The 19,954-nt window shown below is 37.2% G+C and overlaps 2 protein-coding genes across 2 annotated transcripts; both read left to right on the forward strand.

Moving 5' to 3' along the window:
* The first annotated feature begins 1,813 nt into the window (after positions 1-1,813).
* On the forward strand, positions 1,814-2,357 carry LOC131812109 (ADP-ribosylation factor-like protein 8B). Its single transcript, XM_059141221.1, has one exon. The coding sequence runs from the start codon at positions 1,950-1,952 to the stop codon at positions 2,355-2,357; it is 408 nt and encodes a 135-aa protein (XP_058997204.1). The 5' UTR covers positions 1,814-1,949.
* Positions 2,358-11,328: 8,971 nt separating this feature from the next.
* Positions 11,329-12,300, forward strand: LOC131812719 (olfactory receptor 13C7-like). The gene has a single exon (XM_059142579.1). It carries the CDS (start codon positions 11,338-11,340, stop codon positions 12,298-12,300), a length of 963 nt encoding a protein of 320 aa, XP_058998562.1. The 5' UTR covers positions 11,329-11,337.
* The last annotated feature ends 7,654 nt before the right edge of the window (positions 12,301-19,954 follow it).

A 19,954-nucleotide genomic window follows, 5' to 3' on the forward strand; every position in this document is an offset into this window, starting at 1 on the left:
ACACCACTAATTATCAGGGAAATACAAATCAAAACTACAATTTCAGACCAATATCACTGATGTATATGGATGCTAAGATTCTCAACAAGATCCTAGAAAACAGGATACAACAGCACATTAAAAAGATTATCCATCATGACCAGGTGGGATTCATCCCTGGGCTACAAGGATGGTTCAACATTCACAAATCAATCAATGTGATAGAACAAATTAATAAGAGAAGAGAGAAGAACCACATGGTCCTCTCAATTGATGCAGAAAAAGCATTTGACAAAATCCAGCATCTGTTTCCAATTAAAATGCTTCAAAGTATAGGGATAGAGGGAACATTCCTGAACTTCATCAAATCTATCTATGAAAGACCCACAGCAAATATCATCCTCAATGGGAAAAGCTTGCAGCCTTGCCGTTGAGATCAGGAATACGACAAGGATGCCCACTCTCACCACTCTAGTTCAACATAGTATTAGAAGTTTTAGCAACAGCAATCAGACAACAAAGAGAAATAAAAGGTATCCAAATTGGTAATGAAGAAGTCAAACTCTCTCTCTTCACAGATGACATGATTCTTTATATGGAAAACCCAAAAGACTTCACCCCCAAACTACTAGAACTCATACAGCAATTCAGCAACATGGCAGGATACAAAGTCAATGCACAGAAATCAGTGGCTTTCTTATACACTAACAATGAAAATACAGAAAGGGAAATTAGAGAATTGATTCCATTTACTATAGCACCAAGAACCATAAGATACCTTGGAATAAACCTAACCAAATAGGTAAAGGAACTGTACTTGAGGAACTACAGAACACTCATGAAAGAAATTGAAGAAGACACAAAAAGATGGCAGAACATTCCATGCTCTTGGATCGGAAGAATAAACATTGTTAAAATGTCTATACTGCCTAGAGCAATCTATACTTTTGTTAAATTTATTTTTTATTTTCAGCATAAGTCAAGCAATCTATACTTTTAATGCTATTCTGATCAAAATGCCACTGGTATTTTTCAAAGAGCTGGAGCAAATAATCCTAAAATTTGTATGGAATCAGAAGGAAATGTTGAAAAACAAAAATAAAACTGGGGGCATCACGTTACCAGATTTCAAGCTTTACTACAAAGCTGTGATCACCAAGACAGCATGGTACTGACATAAAAACAGACACATAGACCAGTAGAACAGAGTAGAGAGTCCAGATATGGACCCTCAACTCTATGGTCAAATAATCTTTGACAAAACAGGAAAAAAATATACAGTGGAAAAAAGACACTCTTCAATAAATGGTGCTGGGAAAACTGGACAGCTGTATGTAGAAAAATGAAACTTGACCATTCTCTTACAGCGTACACAAAGATAAACTCGAAATGGATAAAAGACCTCAGCGTGAGATAGGAATCCATCAGAATCCTAGAGGAGAACATAGGCAGTAACCTCTTCGATATCAGCCACAGCAACTTCTTTCAAGATATGTCTCCAAAGGCAAAGGAAACAAAAGCAAAGATGAAATTTCGGGACTTCATCAAGATCAAAAGCTTCTGCACAGCAAAGGAAACAGTCAACAAAATGAAGAGGCAGCCCACAGAATGGGAGAAGATATTTGCAAATGACATACAGACAAAAGGTTAATATCCAGGATCTATGAAGAACTCCTCAAACTCAACACACACAAACAATCATATCAAAAAATGGGCAGAAGATATGAACAGACACTTCTCTAATGAAGACATACAAATGGCTATTAGACACATGAAAAATGTTCATCATCACTAGCCATCAGGGAGATTCAAATTAAAACCACAGCGCCGCCGCCCGCCTGTGTCCGCCCCGTGGTGCGCCGAGGCCCCGAGGAGCCGTTGAGGGGTCGGGGCTGAGGCCCGCTCTTGTGGGTGCCATCGCTGCTGCCGTCCTCCCGCCCGCCCGTTCCTTCTCCCTCCCAGCCGCCATCATGTTGGCGCTCATCTCCCGCCTGCTGGACTGGTTTCGCTCGCTCTTCTGGAAGGAGGAGATGGAGCTGACGCTGGTGGGGCTGCAGTACTCCGGCAAGACCACCTTCGTCAATGTCATCGCGTCAGGTCAATTCAGTGAAGATATGATACCCATAGTGGGCTTTAACATGAGGAAAGTAACTAAAGGTAACATCACAATAAAGATTTGGGACATAGGAGGACAGCCCCAATTCCGAAGCATGTGGGAACGGTACTGCAGAGGAGTCAATGCCATTGTTTATATGATAGATGCTGCTGATCGTGAAAAGATAGAAGCCTCTCTAAAGGAACTACATAATTTTCTAGATAAGCCACAGTTACAAGGAATTCCAGTGCTAGTATTTGGAAACAAATTAAAACCACATTGAGATACCACCTTACACCAGTTAGAATGGCCAAAATTAGCAAGACAGGAAACAACATGTATCGGAGGGGATGCGGAGAAAGGGGAACCCTCTTCCACTGTTGGTGGAAATGCAAGTTGGTGCAGCTACTTTGGAAAACAGTGTGGAGATTCCTCAAGAAATTAAAAATAGAGCTTCCCTATGACTCTGCAGTTGCACTCCTGGGTATTTACCCCAAAGATACAGATGTAGTGAAAAGAAGGGCCATCTGTACCCCAATATTTATAGCAGCAATGGCCATGGTCGCCAAACTGTGGAAATAACCAAGATGCCCTTCAACGGATGATGGATAAGGAAGATGTGGTCAATATACACTATGGAGTATTATGCCTCCATCAGAAAGGATGAATACCCAGCTTTTGTAGCAACATGGACGGGACTGGAAGAGATTATGCTGAGTGAAATAAGACAAGCAGAGAGTCTCAATTATCATATAGTTTCACTTATTTGTGGAGCATAATAGCATGGAGGACAAGGGGAGATGTAGAAGAGAAGGGAGTTGAGGGAAATTGGAAGGGGTGATGAATCATGAGAGACTATGGACTCTGAAAAACAATCTGAGGGGTTTGAAGTGGCGGGGCCTGGGAGGTTGGGGTACCAGGTGGTGGGTAATATAGAGGGCACGGATTGCATGGAGCACTGGGTGTGGTGCAAAAATAATGAATACTGTTATGCTGAAAATAATAATAAAAAAAAAAGAAGACTCTGAAAGACAGAGAGGAGAAAGAGAAACTAGGGACTCTGGGATCTAAGGAAATAAAAGGTGCAGTGAGTTTCCTGAGTTTTCTTTTTGCTTTTTATAAATCCCAGACAGAGTGCAACATAAGCTTAACACTCCCAAACACCAATGGGAACAAACAAAAAAAGAACAAGAAAATTTACTCTCTTTAGCCAAAGGAATAGGAAAGGGGTGGCTTAGCAAGACAGAATACGTAATGGCAGTAATTGCCCTATTCCAGCCAAACACCAGAGGAAAATACTGCAACCCTGCTCTCTTACTTCAGCATTTTCAAATGGGGAGCCTAGATTTCAACCCTCTACCATCTGTCTTTTCCCTCCAGACAGGCTTCAGAAACAGATTAGTAGGAAGTCAAGGCTTTCATCTATACCTGCTAGGAATGAATTCTTCCATCCCCATTGTGACATCAAGTCCTGTGGGGAGTTTAGAATTTTGCCAGATCTGGCAAGAATGAGGTAGTGACTCCTTTCTCTAAAGGATGTGGGTTTAGAGGAAGACTGCTGAAATAGATCTGAATAAGATCCAGACTTTCATAGTACCTAAAATATCCAGGATACAAATGAATATCATTCCTCATATAAAGTATAAGATCTCAATTTGAATGATAAAGGACAATCTCTAGATACAACAAAAAATGAACAGACATTGGAATTATTTGACAAGGAATTTAAAGCAACCATTATAAAATGCTTCAGTGGGCAAATATACACACACTTGAAACAAATGAAAATATAGAAGGCCTTCACAAAGAAACAAGGCCTCAGAAAATATACAGAAAAAAGAACCTAATGGAAAAAACCATAATGGAAATAAAATATTCAGTGGGTAGGTTTAACAGCAGAATAAAGGGGGCAACATGTTGATTTGATTTTATGTTCTTTTTAAAATTTTGAGATAGAGTATAAGATCATCATATGTATTTTGGGCTATAAATTTTCTTCTAATCACTGGCTTTAGCTGGATTCCATAAAATTTTATTGGGATGCTCATTATGATTCAGTTCAAAATAGTTTTTTTCCTTTCCTATCCCCCACAAACCCCCCACCTCTCAGATTCCTCATATCAGAGAGAGCATATGATAATTGTCTTTCTCTGCTTGCCTTATTTAACTTAGCATAATCCCCTCTAGTTCTATCCATGTTGTTGCAAATGGCAAGATTTCATTTTTTAATAGCTGTATAATATTCCACTGTGGGGTGTGTGTGTGTGTGTATGTATATTCCACTGTGTTGTGTGTGTGTGTGTATGTGTGTATGTGTGTATATATATGTATATATATATATATATGTGCATATATATGTATAGACACAACACAGTGGAATATATTTATATATATGTGTATATATATACATATGTATATATATACGTGTATATATACACGTATATATACACCCACACAGACACACAACACAGTGGAATACAGTGGAATACACACACACACACACCACAGCTATCAAAAAATGAAACGTGTTGGAGAGGATGTGGAGAAAGGGGAACCTTCTTACACTGTTGGTGGGAATGCAAGTTGGTGCAGCCTCTTTGGAGAACAGTGTGGAGATTCCTCAAGAAATTAAAAATAGAACTTCCCTATGACCCTGCCATTGCACTCCTGGGTATTTACCCCAAAGATACCAATGTAGTGAAAAGAAGGGCCATCTGTACCCCAATGTTTATAGTAGCAATGGCCACGGTCACCAAACTGTGGAAAGAACCAAGATGCCCTTCAAAGGATGAATGGATAAGGAAGATGTGGTCCATATATACTATGGACTATTATGCCTCCATCAGGAAGGACGAATACCCAACTTTTGTAGCAACATGGACGGGACTGGAAGAGATTATGCTGAGTAAAATAAGTCAAGCAGAGAGAATCAATTATCATATGGTTTCACTTATTTGTAGAGCATAACATAAGCATGGAGGACATGGGGAGTTAGAGAGAAGGGGGTTGGGATAAATTGGAAGGGGAGGTGAATCATGAGAGACTATGGATTCTGAAAAACAATCTGAGGGGTTTGAAGTGGCGGGGGGTGGGAGGTCAGGGTACCAGGTGGTGGGTATTATAGAGAGCACGGATTTCATGGAGCACTGGGGGTGGTGAAAAAATAATGATACTGTTATGCTGAAAATAAATAAATGAAAAAAAGATTTTTTAAAAATACAAAAAAGAAAAGTATATATATATTATACAGCTAACAAAAAATGAAGTATGTATATATAGACACGTGTATATATATATATATATATATATATATACCGCATCTTCTTTACCCATTCATCTTTTGATGGACATCTACGAATGGATACCTGGGCTTTTTCCATAGTTTGGCTATTGTGGATATTGCTTCTATAAACATAGAGGGGCTTGTGCCCCTTTGGATCACTGCATTTTTATCTTTGGGGTAAATGCCCAGTAGTGCAATTGCTGGGTTGTAGATTAGCTCTATTTTAAACTTTTTGTTTTCCAGAGTGCCTCTACCAGCTTGCATGCCCACCAACAGTGTAGGAGCGTTCCCCTTTCTCTGCATCCTTGCCAGCATCTATAATTTCCTGACTTGCTAATTTTAGCCATTCTGACTGGTGTGAGGTGGTTTTCTCATTGTGGTTTTTGATTTGTATTTCCCTGATGCCAAATGATGTGGAGCACTTTTTCATGTGTCTGTTGGCCATCTGGATGTCTTTGCAGAAATGTCTGTTCATATCCTCTGCCCATTTCTTGATTGGATTATTTGTTCTTTGTGTGATGAGTTTGATAAGCTCTTTATAGCTTTTGGATAGTAGCCCTTTATCTGATATGTCATTTTCAAATATCTTCTCCCATTCTGTCAGTTGTCTCTTGGTTTTGCGGACTGTTTCCTTTGCTGTGCAAAAGCTTTTGTTCTTGATGAAGTCCCAATAGTTCATTTTTGCCCTTGCTTCCCTTGCCATTGGTGATGTTTCTACAGCTGAGTTCTAAGTTGCTGCAGCTGAGGTCGAAGAGGTTGCTGCCTGTGTTCTCCTTGAGGATTTTGATGGATTCCTGTCTCACGTGGAGGTCTTTCATCCATTTTGAGTCTATTTTTTCTGTGTGATGTAAGGAAATGGTCCAGTTTCATTCATCTGCATGTGGCTGTCCAATTTTTTCAACACTGTTTGTTGAAGAGACTGTCCTTTTTCCATTGAACATTCTTTCCAGCTTTGTCGAAGATTACTTGACCATAGAGCTGAGGGTCTGTTTCTGGGCTCTGTATTCTGTCCCATTGATTTATGTGTCTGTTTTTGTGCCAGTACCATGCTGTCTTGATGCTTAAAGCTTTGTCTTAGAGCTTGAAGTCAGGAATTGTGATACCACCAGCTTTGTTTTTCTTTTACAACACTCCTCTGGCTCTTCAGTGTCTTTTGTGGTTCCATACAAATTTTAGGATTATTTGTTCCATTTATTTGAAAAAAGTTGATGGTATTTTGATAGAGATTGCATTAAATGTATAGATTGCTCTAGGTAGCATAGCCATCTTCACAATATATGTTCTTCCAATCCATGAGCATGGAACATTTTTCCATTTCTTTATGTCTTCCTCAATTTCTTTCATGAGTATTCTATAATTTTCTGAGTATAGATTCTTTGCCTCTTTGGTTACATTTGTTCCAAGGTATCTTATGGTTTTGGGTGCAATTGTAAATGTGATCGGCTCCTTAATTTCTTTCTTTTTCTCATTGTTATTTTATAGAAATGCCACTGATTTCTGTGCATTGATATTATATCCTGCCACTTTACTGAATTCTTTATGAGATCTAGAAGTTTTAGGGTGGAGTCTTTTGGGTTTTCCACATAAAGCATCATATCATGTGCAAAGAGTGAGAGTTTGACTTCTTTGCTGATTTGGATGCCTTTTATTTCTTTTTGTTGTTTGATTGCTGAGGTTAGGATTTCTAGTACTGTACTGAATAGCAGTGGTGATAGTGGACGTCCCTGCTGTGTTCTTGACCCTTGGGAGAAAGCTCTCAGTTTTCCCCCATTGAGAATGATATTCGCTGTGGGTTTTTCATAGATGGCTTTTATGATATTGTGGCATGTACCCTCTATCCCTACACTGTGAAGCGTTTTGATCAAGAAAGGATGCTGTACTTTGTCAAATGCTTTTTCTGCATCTATTGAGAGTATCATATGGTCTTCTTTCTTTTATTAGTGTATTGTATCACACTGATTAATTTGCAGATGTTGAACCAGCCTTATAGCCCAGGAATAAATCCCACTTGGCCATTAAAAGAATTGAATAATTCTTTAATTCAGTTGGATCCTATTGGCTAGTATTTTGGTGAGAATTTTTGTAGCCATGTTCATCAGGGGTATTGGTCTATAGTTCTCCTTTTTGACGGGGTCTTTGTTTGGTTTTTGGATCTAGGTAATACTTGCCTCATAAAATGAGTTTGGAAGTTTTACTTCCATTTTATTTTTCTATTTTTTGGAACAGCTTCAGAGGAATAGGTGTTAATTCTTCTTAAATGTTTGGTAGAATTCCCCTGGGAAGCCATCTAACCCTGGGCTCTTATTTTGGGGGAAGATTTTGTTTATTGCTTCAATTTCCTTACTGGTTATGGGTCTGTTCAGTTTCTTCTATTTCTTCTTGTTTCAGTTTTGGTAGTTTATATTTCTCTAGGAATGTATCTATCTCTTCCAGATTGTCTAATTTGCTGGCATATAGTTGCTCATAATATTTTCTTATACTTGTTTGTATTTCTTTGGTGTTGGTTGTGATCTCTCCTCTTTCATTCATGATTTTATTTATTTGGGTCCTTTCTCTTTTCTCTTTGATAAGTCTGGCCAGGGGTTTATCAATCTTAATTCTTTCAGAGAGTCAGCTCCTAGTTTCATTGATCTGTTCTACTATTTATTTGTTTTCTATTTCATTGATTTCTGCCTGATCTTTATTATTTCTCTTCTTCTGCTGGGTTCAGGCCTTATTTGCTATTATTTTTCAGACTCCTTTAGGTGTAGGGTTAGGTTATGTATTTGAAAACTGTCTTGTTACTTGAGAAAGGCTTGTATTGCTACATACTTTCCTCATAGAACCACCTTTGCTGCATCCCAAAGATTTCAGTTCAAAACAGTTTTATTTTTTGTTGTGATTTCTTTCTCATACTTATGTTACTAGGAGTGCATTATGTAAGTTTCTAACATTTGGAGATTTTTTTAAAGTTATATTTTCTTTTTAAAAAATTTCCTGGTTTAATTCTATATGGCCAGAGAACATTCTCTGAATGATTTAAATTGTTTGAAAGTACTTAAAGCTTATTTTAGGACCCATTATAGAGTCACAGTATTCATTGTACTGCATGTCCCATTTACTGAGTTCCTTATTTGAGCTGTTACATGTTTCATACCCAGTATTACCATGCATCTTTTACTCAATGACTTTTAAAAAACGTTGTTCACTGACAAGAGTTTTGTTGTCAAATTTTATTCTCTTTTTAAAAAAGACTAATCACAGGGATTTCAGTCATTTCCATGCTGGAAGAGTATTTTATAACATTCATGTAAAATGATTGAATTCTTCATATATTTATATTGATTTCAAAAGATAGTCATAGAGTTACTCATCATCTAATAAAAATGTACACTCCAAAAAAAAAAAAAAAGATAGTCATAGAAAATGTCATAATAATTACCCACCTCAAGTTGGACTTCTTTTCCTGTTTATAAGTAAAGTATGGTTTGCTCATATAATGGAAATTGTTGATATGGTCTCTTCCATGTTGTATCATACCAGTATAGATACGCTGAAAAAGAGATTGGTTAAGTTTGGAGTATTGTGTATGTATTGAATAGAGAGCATGAGTGAGCAAAATTAAAATGACTGTGTCTATTATTCTGGCTATTTGGAGAGGGCAGTGAGACCACAATAATGTTTATCAACTCTGAGAATCTAGGATTTAGAGGTGAAAATAAAGGAATTGGTAGATAACTTATTTATTAAGAACAAAATATCATTTAAACCTAAGCATCACAGATTACTGCCACATCTCTTTATCAGACATAGTCAATTCTAATGTCCATGTCTTGACCATTTTACCTGGGTAGCCATTCTAAATTTGCTCTCAGTAGGGCATCTGGGTGGCTCAGTGGGTTAAAGCCTCTGCCTTCGGCTCAGGTCATGATCCCAGGGTCCTGGGATTAAGCTCTGCATCTGGCTCTCTGCTCAGCAGGGAGCCTTCTTCCCCTCACCACCGCCACCTACTTGTGATCTCTCTCTGTCAAATAAATAAATGAAATCTTTAAAAAAGAAAAAAAATTGTGTAAAGACAGAAGAATTGGTTTTTTATTTGTGAGTTACACTTAAGTTTAATGGTATTAGCAACTTTGTTCTAATTGCTTCTAGGGGACTTCATCCCAAAAGGACTAGAGAGTTCCTAAATTCTAAGCAATCCACATTGCCAACTTTAAATTACTTTTGGGATTAGAAAGATCCTCAAAGCAGCAAAGACTTTAAGTTGCTTTGGTTCTCCATTGGCTGGTCTTTTTTTTTTTTTTTTTTTTTTTAAAGATTTTATTTGTTAGGGGTGGTGGTTAGCACAAGCAGGGGGAGCAGCAGGCAGAAGGAGAGGGAAAAGCAGGCTCCCCACTGAGCAGGGATCCCAAGGCAGGACTCAGGACCCTGGGATCATGACCTGAGCTGAAGGCAGATGCTTAACCGACTGAGCCACCAGGTCCAGCCACAAAGACCTCTTGGCTGGTCCTTTAAAGGCTCCTCTACTAGGGAGGTGTCTGTAAAGAGCCCCAATTTTTATTTTTACTGGAAGTCAGTCCAGTCCAGTTTTTCTCCTGGTTAATTGTTTTGTTTGTTTTTTGTTTCATTTCATTTTGTTTTTTTTTTTTTTTTTTTTTTTTTTTTTTACTGTATCAATGACAGCTACTTGGTGTTAATGAAAACGGAGAAGCATATAGTTATTTTAGTTTTATTATTGAACTTATTAAGATGGAATTTATGAGATGAGCAATCTCACAAAAAAGTAGGATTTCCATTTCTGGTATTTAAAAAAAAGATTTTATTTATTTAACAGAGAGAGAGAGAGATCACAAGTAGGCAGAGAGGCAGGCAGAGAGAAGAGGAAGCAGGCTCACTGCTGAGCAGAGAGCCCGATGCGGGGCTCGATCCGAGGACCCTGAGATCATGACCTGAGCTGAAGGCAGAGGCTTAACCCACTGAGCCACCCAGGTGCCCCCATTTCTGGCATTTTAATTTAGAAACATTGTACTTCTAGTCAAGTGTGGATATAAATAATTAGAATGTATCAGTAATGCTTAAGAATATTTTGAATGACCTATCCCACTTTATTATGGGTGTTCTGAATATGCAGTGAGAAAAAAATTGATAGAGCAACTGTTTGAGCATAAGCTGATTTCTGTGCAGAAAAGTAGTATGTATTTTCTTATACCTGCAAGTAAAAGAGTAAATCCCCCATCACTTGAGTTTCTTAGGTTATATCTTTATTATGATTTGTAGATTGAGACATGAACACTAGAGTTTTTCTGAGATCTACTTATAATTCATTATATATATATATAAGGCAAGACAATAGACACCCCAATTTTTACTGAGAAATACAATAATTTTATCTAAAAATGTTTCCTTTTTCTTTTACAACTATTAGTAATGTCTAGTTAATATTCTTAAGATATTACAGGTATATATTTCCTCCCAGATTTAAATTAAACCAAATTGCTTTTTCTAAAAATGTATATTTTCAGCTTGTTTTTCTAGCCACAAGATTCTGAAACTGAGATGAAACCATTAAAGCAGGACTTACATACACCATTTTATTTTAGTAACTGAAGGACAGTAATTTTTGTTGATGCTAACATATTAGTTGTGTTCCAGATTGTTTGGTCAAAATGTTATGGTGACATTGCATTCAAAATAATTTCAAATTCATAATGTAAATGAGGTACATAATTCTAATCCAGTTGTATGTTTTCTGATTCTCTTTTCTAACAAGGACTTTTTTTTTTTTAATTTTTGAGCTGAAGTCTCCATGAGACCTAAAATTCTAACTGAGCTTAGAGAATCTTACCATATTCTTATGCTATCTGTGCATCTATTTATAAGTCTATATTACCCATAAGGGAAGCCACTTAAGGATACAAATAACTTTTGCAAACACTGTTGTAACAGATCCACAGGTATTCTGGCTGCCACAGAATTCATTTTAGTGAAAGAAAATATTAACATGGGAAAGACCAATCAGTCTTCTGTGACAGAATTTGTCCTTTTGGGACTTTCTGGCTATCCAGAACTTGAGGCCATTTATTTTGTGCTGGTCCTATGTATGTACCTAGTGATCCTGCTGGGAAATGGAGTCATCATCATTGTAAGTGTCTGTGACACCCACCTGCACACCCCCATGTACTTTTTCCTCAGTAACTTATCATTCTTGGATATTTGCTATACCAGTTCTTCTATTCCCCTATTTCTCAGCAGCTTCTTAACGTCAAAGAAAACCATTTCCTTCTCTGGATGTGGAGTGCAAATGTTCCTCTCCTTCGCTATGGGAGCCACAGAGTGTGTCCTTTTAAGCATGATGGCATTTGACTGCTATGTGGCCATCTGTAACCCTCTGAGATACTCCATCATAATGAGCAGGACTTCATATGTGCCCATGGCTGCTGGGTCCTGGATTGCAGGGGGTGTCAATTCTATGTTGCAGACCTCTCTTGCAATGCGGCTTCCTTTCTGTGGGTATAATGTCATTAATCACTTTACTTGTGAAATCTTGGCTGTCTTAAAATTGGCCTGTGCTGATATCTCCATAAATGTTATTAGTATGGCTATTGCTAATATAATTTTTCTTGTGGTCCCAGTACTTTTCATTTTCGTTTCCTACGTTTTCATTCTCTCCACCATCCTGAAGATTCCTTCTGCAGAGGGGAAGCGCAAAGCCTTCTCCACTTGCTCCGCCCACTTAACAGTGGTGATTATATTCTATGGAACCATCCTCTTCATGTATGCAAAACCCAAGGCTAAAGACTCTTCTGGTGCAGACAAAGTACAAGTCACAGACAAAATCATCTCTCTCTTCTATGGAGTTGTGACACCTATGCTCAATCCCCTCATCTATAGTTTGAGGAACAAAGATGTGAAGGAAGCTACGAAGAATGTACAGTGTCAGAAATGCTCCTCAGAGAGAATGTGAATATTTTTAAAAGAAATTCCTTTACTCTAAATGAAGGACTAGTTCTCATCTCGAGGTTCCAAAATAAATGTAAGGGTCAGTGATACCATTAATTCCTGAAATTCTCATTTTTCTGTTCCTGATATTTAAATGTGAGAGAAATGTAGAGCCTACCATTTTTCTTCATGACTGGATTAAGGAGATGGACAGCAATTTATGGGTAAAAGGTTCTCATCGAAATTATCCATCTTCTCCTGGATAACTGATTCTAGTTTAACTCTGGAATAGTGAGTTCTGTAATCTTATGTGAAAGGAAATGTCATTTTACTAGCTTAACTTCTTGTCTTCTATGTGCACTGGTTTTCTAGTCTCTTATCTTTCTTAGGAAGATAAAGTAGAACTCAACAAAAATAATTTCTAATGGGTAGTCTTTGATCATAGAAAGGAAGAGTAAGCATTTTAGGATGTTAGGTACCTAGTCTGTGTATATGCCAAAGAGAGACAAGAGTGGTAAAATGAAGCTATTTTTTTTAGGGCTGATTTCCTTTTAGCTGCAAACTGGCAGGCACACTTCTGTGCAGAAGTGTCTTAGGCAATGTGAGTCATTGTGCCGACACCCCAGCTGATGGGGAGATTTGGCTTATCATAGGTTTTGATAGATGAGCAGTGGCATCTTTGAGTGAAAACCATTGTTACTGTTAAATGACTCAAAAAATTAGTTTCTAAGGAACTTGTTTGCATAATTTTCTAAGACCATAGTAATAATGGGTTTAGAATGTCACTAATTAGGTATTTTTGCATTTATATGAATTTCCTGTAGAATATGAGCTTTCTATTCATTCATTTATTCCTTCATTCAGTTATTCAAGCAACCAATATTTACTGAATAGCAATTTTGTGTCAAGCATTATGCTAACTACTGGCAATATCAAAAAACTAAATACATTGCGATAAAACCCAAAACATGATCAAGGAGTGCACAGTCCTGTGGAATACAGACTGACACTTATTTTGAGGACAAAATTATTAAAGACTATTCATAGCATATCCCTTTCCCCTACTTTCTAAGCTGGATCCTTTGTTTTTCATTCATAGTCTGTTAGATATTATTGGGCTGAACAGAATAATGAGTGGACTTGGAGTAGTTTAAATGGGATAAACTGATCTTCATATAGAAGGACGTGGACCAGCTGTAGAAAAGAAATAAGAGAGGACAATGAGAAAGAGAGGATAATGCAATGAGGAAGAAAGTAGTGCATACTAGAGATTTGGAAGATAAATACAGGAATGGAAAAGTAAAGACAAATAGGCTTTGCATCTTGCTTTTGAGTAGTGTTCTGCAATGGCAGAAATGGGATAAAATGAAATAAAACAAGTATACATTGTGATTAAAATATAGGATGATACTAAAAACAATAAAGTCACAGAAAAACATCTTCCAGGTGTGAATTATAAACATTTTACCTGGTTCTGAAGGATAAGCAATCTTTTCCAAGTGGGAAGTGGGGGACAGACATTCCAGGTAAAGAGCACAACAGAACATTTTCAAAGGAAGACAGGGTTTGGGTGCCTTATTTAATAATAGGGTGTATTTTTACCATGAATAAAAATAGAAGGACTAGTAAGATGGACCCAATAGAAGGATATCATGAATTCAGAACTGGCTTCTTTCTGCTCCCACATTGTTAGGTCCCTTAGAGTTCTGCTAGACTCCAACACTCATAGAAGAAAGCCACACTGCTATGGCTTTCCTGTAATTTTCTTTGGAAAAATGCTTCCTAGGATGGTATGTCCAAGTGAGGGTTCTTCTTCCCATTTCAGCTCACAGCCACACTCCTTCTGGTTTAAAAGTGTTAAGCTGGGACAATGGTTATGGACCAATAGGACATAATTAGCCCCTTTTCCTTTGTCATATAAAATACACATCTAATATATTCACAAATGACATAAATTACTTTTTATAGGACTATACACATGTAGTGGTTTCAAATGAAGACAGAGATTTTCAGATTGTCCAGTTTTTTCTAAACTGATCTACATTGTCCTGCCTAATAAGATGCCATCTGTATGGGATGGAACTGTGTCATTTTCCCACAGACTGGAATTTATAAAATGAGCCAGATATCAGCTCTTGGGTTTCGGGCTTCTTGGTGGAACACACATGATTACTGAGTCTTCTAAAAGATGGACTTCAATGATATCAAGGATCAAGGATCTGAGCTAGAAGGTATATTACATCCTTTTGTGGTTAAATATTCCAGTAACACCATAAGAATGTGTTATTTTAAATTGCATTGATGACATAATATGTGTGTGATCATATAACCTGATTTGTATGCAATAGTCCGAGTTATGTCTCTTGTCCCAGTATAATTGCTAATAACACCCTGTTTCAGCTTTGAAAGTTTGCTGATTTGGATGATAAGTGATATTGTGGCCCTTGTTACAGGGTAGTGTTCCTCAGAAATACTGTTGCTCCATTTCTTTTTTTAAAAATTTTTTAATTTTTTATAATCATATAATATGTTGCTCCATTTCTATCAGGCCGGGAAATTGGTGGATTCTAAGGGTTTCTTTCTTAGTGAGGTACTAGTGCAATATTTGTATTTTCTTAAATATACATTGCTGTGGCTAGACCTTTTCATTGCTCCATCCTCCAAAAGGTTATCTTTTGATCAAAACAAATAGAATAAAACAAATATAATATCATAAAGCGGTTTGTGGGAAAGTCAAGTCCTTTTAGCATAAACTTTATGATCATCTGTCAATTTCTACAGAAAAAGCTACTGGAATTATGATTAGGATTATGTTAATTTTAAAGGTAAATTTGGGGAGAACTATTTCAACAATACTAAGTAAATTCATCAACATAGTTTATCCATTTATTTTGGTTTTCTTTAATTTTTCTTAAACAGTTTTGTAGTTTTGGTATATAAGTCTTATTTCTAAATAAATTCTGTTTATTCTTTTTTTTATTGTTATGTTATGTTAGTCCCCATACAGTACATCATTAGTTTTTGATGTAGTGTTCCATGATTCATTGTTTGTGTGTAACACCTAGTGCTCCATGCAATACTGTTTATTCTTTAATATTTTTGATGCTTTTAAAAAATTTTTATTTTTTTAAAGATTTGAGAGAGAACGAGCGCACGGGGAGGGGAAGAGGGAGAAAGAGAGACTCTCAAGTAGATCCCGTGTTGTGTGTGGAGCCCCACACAGGGCTTGATCTCATTATTCTGAGATCATGACTGGAGCCAAAATCAAGAGTCAGACACTCAACCAATTGCGCCACCCAGGTGCCACTGATGGTATTTTAAAGGGATTAAAACAAAACAAAACAAAACAAAAAAACCCTTCTCAGGATTGCTCTATTTGGGGTCTTTTGTGGTTCTGTATAAATTTTTGGTATCTTTCCCTATTTCAATGAAAAATGCCATTGGGGTTTTGGTAGGGATTGCATTGAATTTGTAGATTTGGGTAGTATGGATATTTTAACATTAGTAATTTTTTCCAATCCATGAACACATAATATTTTTCCATTTATTTGTGTCTTTAGTTTCTTTCATTGATGTCTTATAATTTTCAGTGTGCTGGTCTCTCACCTTCTTGGTTAAGTTTATTCCTAGGTATTTTATTCTTTTTGATGTAATTGCAAGTGGAATTATATTCTTAATTTCTCTTTCTGTTAATTCATTACTAGTGTATAGAAACACAACTTATTTTTATATATGGATTTTGCATCCTTCAACTTTATTGAAATCATTTATTAGTTTTAAACTTTTTCTCTGCTTGACTTATTAAAACAAACTGAGGGTTGCCGGGGGGAGGGGGTTGGGGAGAAGGGGGTGGGATTATGGACATTGGGGAGGGTATGTGATTTGGTGAGTGCTGTGAAGTGTGTAAACCTGGTGATTCACAGACCTGGGGATAAAAATATATGTATATAAAAAATATATGTTTATAAAAAATAAAAATTAATAATAAACTTTTTTTGGTTGGGGGAGAGCCTTTGGGATTTTCTATATATAATATCATGTCATCTTTAAGTAGAGACAGTTTACTTCTCCTTTACAATTTAGAAGCCTTTAATTTCTTTTTCTTGCTCGTTATTCTGACTATGACTTCCAATACTATGTTAAATAAAAGTGGGGTTATTGAACATCCTTGTCTTGCTTCTGATCTTAGGAGAAAAGCTCAGCTTTTCACCATTGATTATGATATTGGCTGTGGGCTTGACATATATGGACTTTATTATTTTGAAGTATATTCCCTCTATACACACTTGGTTGAGAGTTTTTATCAGGATTCAATGTTACTTTGTCAGTTTTTTTTAATGGATCTGTTGAGATGGTTACATGCATTTATGCTTCATTCTGTCAATGTGATGTATCATATGATTGATTTGTGAGTGTTAAACTGTACTTGCATCACCGGAATAAATCCCACTTGATCATGGTATGTTATTATTTTTTTTTAAATTTAATTTTATTTTTTCAGTGTTCCGAGATTAATTCTTTATGCACCACACCCAGTGCTCCATGCAATACGCACCTTCCTTGATACCCACCACCAGGCTCACCCAACCCCTCACCTTCCTCTCCTCCAAAACCCTCAGTTTGTTTCTCAGAGCCTACAGTCTCTCATGGTTTGTCTCCTCTCTGATTTCCCCCAACTCCCTTCTCCTCTCCTTCTGATGTCCTCTCTGCTATTCCTTACACTCCACAAGTAAGTTAAACCATATGATAATTGACTCTATCTGCTTGACTTACATCACTCAGCATAATCTCCTCCAGTCCTGTCCATGTTGATACAAAAGTTGGGTATTCATCCTTTCTAATGGAAGCATAATATTCCATTGTATATATGGTATATTATTCTTTTAATGTATGGTTAAACTCAGTTTGCTAATATTTTGTTAAAGATTTTGCCTGTTTGATATTTAATTGATTTATTATTTCCTTTCTTTCTTTCCTGTATAGCAGTTACATTGTTTTTTTTTTTTTTTTCTCCAGGTGTTGATTCTTTATCACTTTTATTCTATTGTTGAAACTTTTCAGTGGATTTTAAAATTTCTGCTATTAGACTTTTCAGTTCTAGAATTTCCATTTGGTTATTCATATAGTTTTTATTTCTTCATTGAAATTTGGAATCTTTTCTTTCCTCATGAGCATATTCTCTTTTATTTCATTTAAGCAGTTAAAAGTAATTGCTTAAGTAGTTGCTTTATCACCCTTTTTTCTAATTCCAAACTTTAGGGTATCACAGGATTAGTTTCCATTGATTGCCTTTTTATCATTTTTTAAAAAAATGATTTACTTATTTATTTATTTGACAGAGAGAGAGAGAGAGAGAGAGTGAGAGAGAGATCACTAGTAGGCAGAGAGGCAGGCAGAGAGAGAGGAAGGGAAGCAGGCTCCCTGCTGAGCAGAGAGCCTGATGCAGGGCTCCGTCCCAGCACGCTGGGATCAGGACCTGAGCCGAAGGCAGATGCTTAACCAGCTGAGCCACCCAGACACCCAAGATTGCCTTTTCATCTTGAGAGTGGGTCACACATTCCTGATTCCTCATTTTTTAAAAAGATTTTATTTATTTATTTGAAAGAGAGAGAGATCACAGGTAGGCAGAGAGGTAGGCAGAGAGGCAGGCAGAGAGACAGGAAGGGAAGCAGGCTCCCTGCTGAGCAGAGAGCCCTACTCAGGGCTCAATCCCAGGACCTTGAGGTCATGACCTGAGCCGAAGGCAGAGACTTAATCCACTGAGCCACCCAGGCACCCTTCCTGATTCTTTATATGTTGAATAATTCTGGATTGTAGCCTGGACATTGTAAATGTGATAATGTGCAAACTCTGAAACCCACTAAATTCCTCTAAATAGTTTTGATTTTTTGGTTTTAAAATATACCTGGTTTGACTTAAACTGCTAATTTAGTCTTTTTGTTAATAGTTCACATCTTAGTTCAAGATTTTTGATTTTTATCTTTAGCTCGGCTGTGCATACAAGGCACAGGGTTCAATCAGAGAACTGGACCAAGATTTTTACAGAGAATCTGATGTTTCCTCTTTTGTATTTTGCCCTTTCTGGAGTTTCTCCTGACTTTATACTAGCTGTGTTTTCCCTGAACTCTGAGGTTTGTCCAGAAGGACTGCCAGTTTATTATCAGAGTTTATACCACTCCACAGTGCCTAGTTGAGCCAGTAGGCATAAAAAATTTGAAACTTACACTAAAACAACACTTCTCCAAAGTGATTTTTTTTTTTTAGATTTTTATTTATTTGACAGAGATCACAAGTAGGCAGAGAGGCAGGCAGAGAGAGAGGGAGAAGCAGGCTCCCCCCTGAGCAGAGAGCCCAATGCAGGGCTGGGATCCCAGGACCTTGGGGCCATGACCTGAGCCAAAGTCAGAGGCTTTAACCCACTGAACCACCCAGTCTCCCCTCCAAAGTGATTTTTTATAAAAATTTTGTACAAAATTTATCATCTCTGAGATGCTTGAGTTTGATAGGAGTTTATTCAGCCATAGTGAAAGCAGCAGAAATCAGAAGTTCCTCCTTCACATTTTATGACCAGATTGTTCACACCTCTTACATTCTCTGATCATATTTATATTGTTTCTTTTTTTCCCCAAAATTTTATTTAAATTCTAGTTCATTAATGTATAGTGTAATATTGGTTTCAGGTATAAAATTTAGTGATTCATCACTTGCATATAACACCCGGTGCTCATCACAATGCCCTCCTTAATGTCCATCACCCTTTAAGCCCACCCCCAGCCACCTCCCTCCACCAACCCTCAGTTTGTTCTCTATCATTAAGAGTCTCATACAAACTGAGGGTTGCTGAAGTGGAGAGGGGTAGGAGGGATGGGATGGCTAGGTGATGGACAATGGTGGAGGGTATATGCTATGGTGAGCACTATGAATTACGTAAGACTGATGAATCACAGACCTGTACCCCTGAAACAAATAACGCATTCTAGGTTTACAAAAAGAGTCTCATATGGTTTATTTCCCTCTCTCTCTTCTCCCCTTCCAATATGTTCATCTTTTTTGTTTCTTAAATTCCATATATGAGTGAAATCATATTTGTCTTTCTCTGACTGACCTGTTTCACGTAGCACAATACACTTTAGCTCTATCCATGTCATTGCAAATGGCAAGATTTCATTCTTTTGATGGCCAAGTAATACTCCATTGTGTGTGTGTGTGTGTGTGTGTGTACTACATCTTTATCCATTAATTAGCTGATATTTGGGCTGTTTCCATAATTTGGCTATTGTTGATAATGCAGCTATAAACACTGGGTGCAGGTGCCCTTTCGAAGTATCTATGTACCCTTTGGATAAATACCTGATAGTGCAGTGGTTGGATGATAGGGTAGTTCTATTTTTAACTTCTTTGAGGAATCTCCATACTGTTTTCCACATTGGCTGCACCAGTTTGCATTCCCACCAACAGTGTAAGAGTGTTCTTTCTTTACATTCTTGCCAACACCTGTTGTTTCTTGTGTTGTTGATTGTAGCCATTTTGACTGGTGTGAGTTTTTATCTCATCATGGTTTTGATTTGTATTTCCTTGAGGATGAGTGATGTTGTGTATTTTTTCATGTGTCTGTTAGCCATCTGGACATCTTCTTTGGAAAAATGTCTGTTCATGTCTTCTTCTCATTTATTAACTGG

The sequence above is a fragment of the Mustela lutreola genome, chromosome 12 (assembly GCF_030435805.1).
Source record: "Mustela lutreola isolate mMusLut2 chromosome 12, mMusLut2.pri, whole genome shotgun sequence".
Classification (NCBI taxonomy): Eukaryota; Metazoa; Chordata; class Mammalia; order Carnivora; family Mustelidae; genus Mustela; species Mustela lutreola.

What these genes read in the sequence shown, in the direction of transcription:
- LOC131812109 (XM_059141221.1), top strand. Translation starts at nt 1,950, where the DNA reads ATGTTGGCGCTCATCTCCCGCCTGCTGGACTGGTTTCGCTCGCTCTTC.
- LOC131812719 (XM_059142579.1), top strand. Translation starts at nt 11,338, where the DNA reads ATGGGAAAGACCAATCAGTCTTCTGTGACAGAATTTGTCCTTTTGGGA.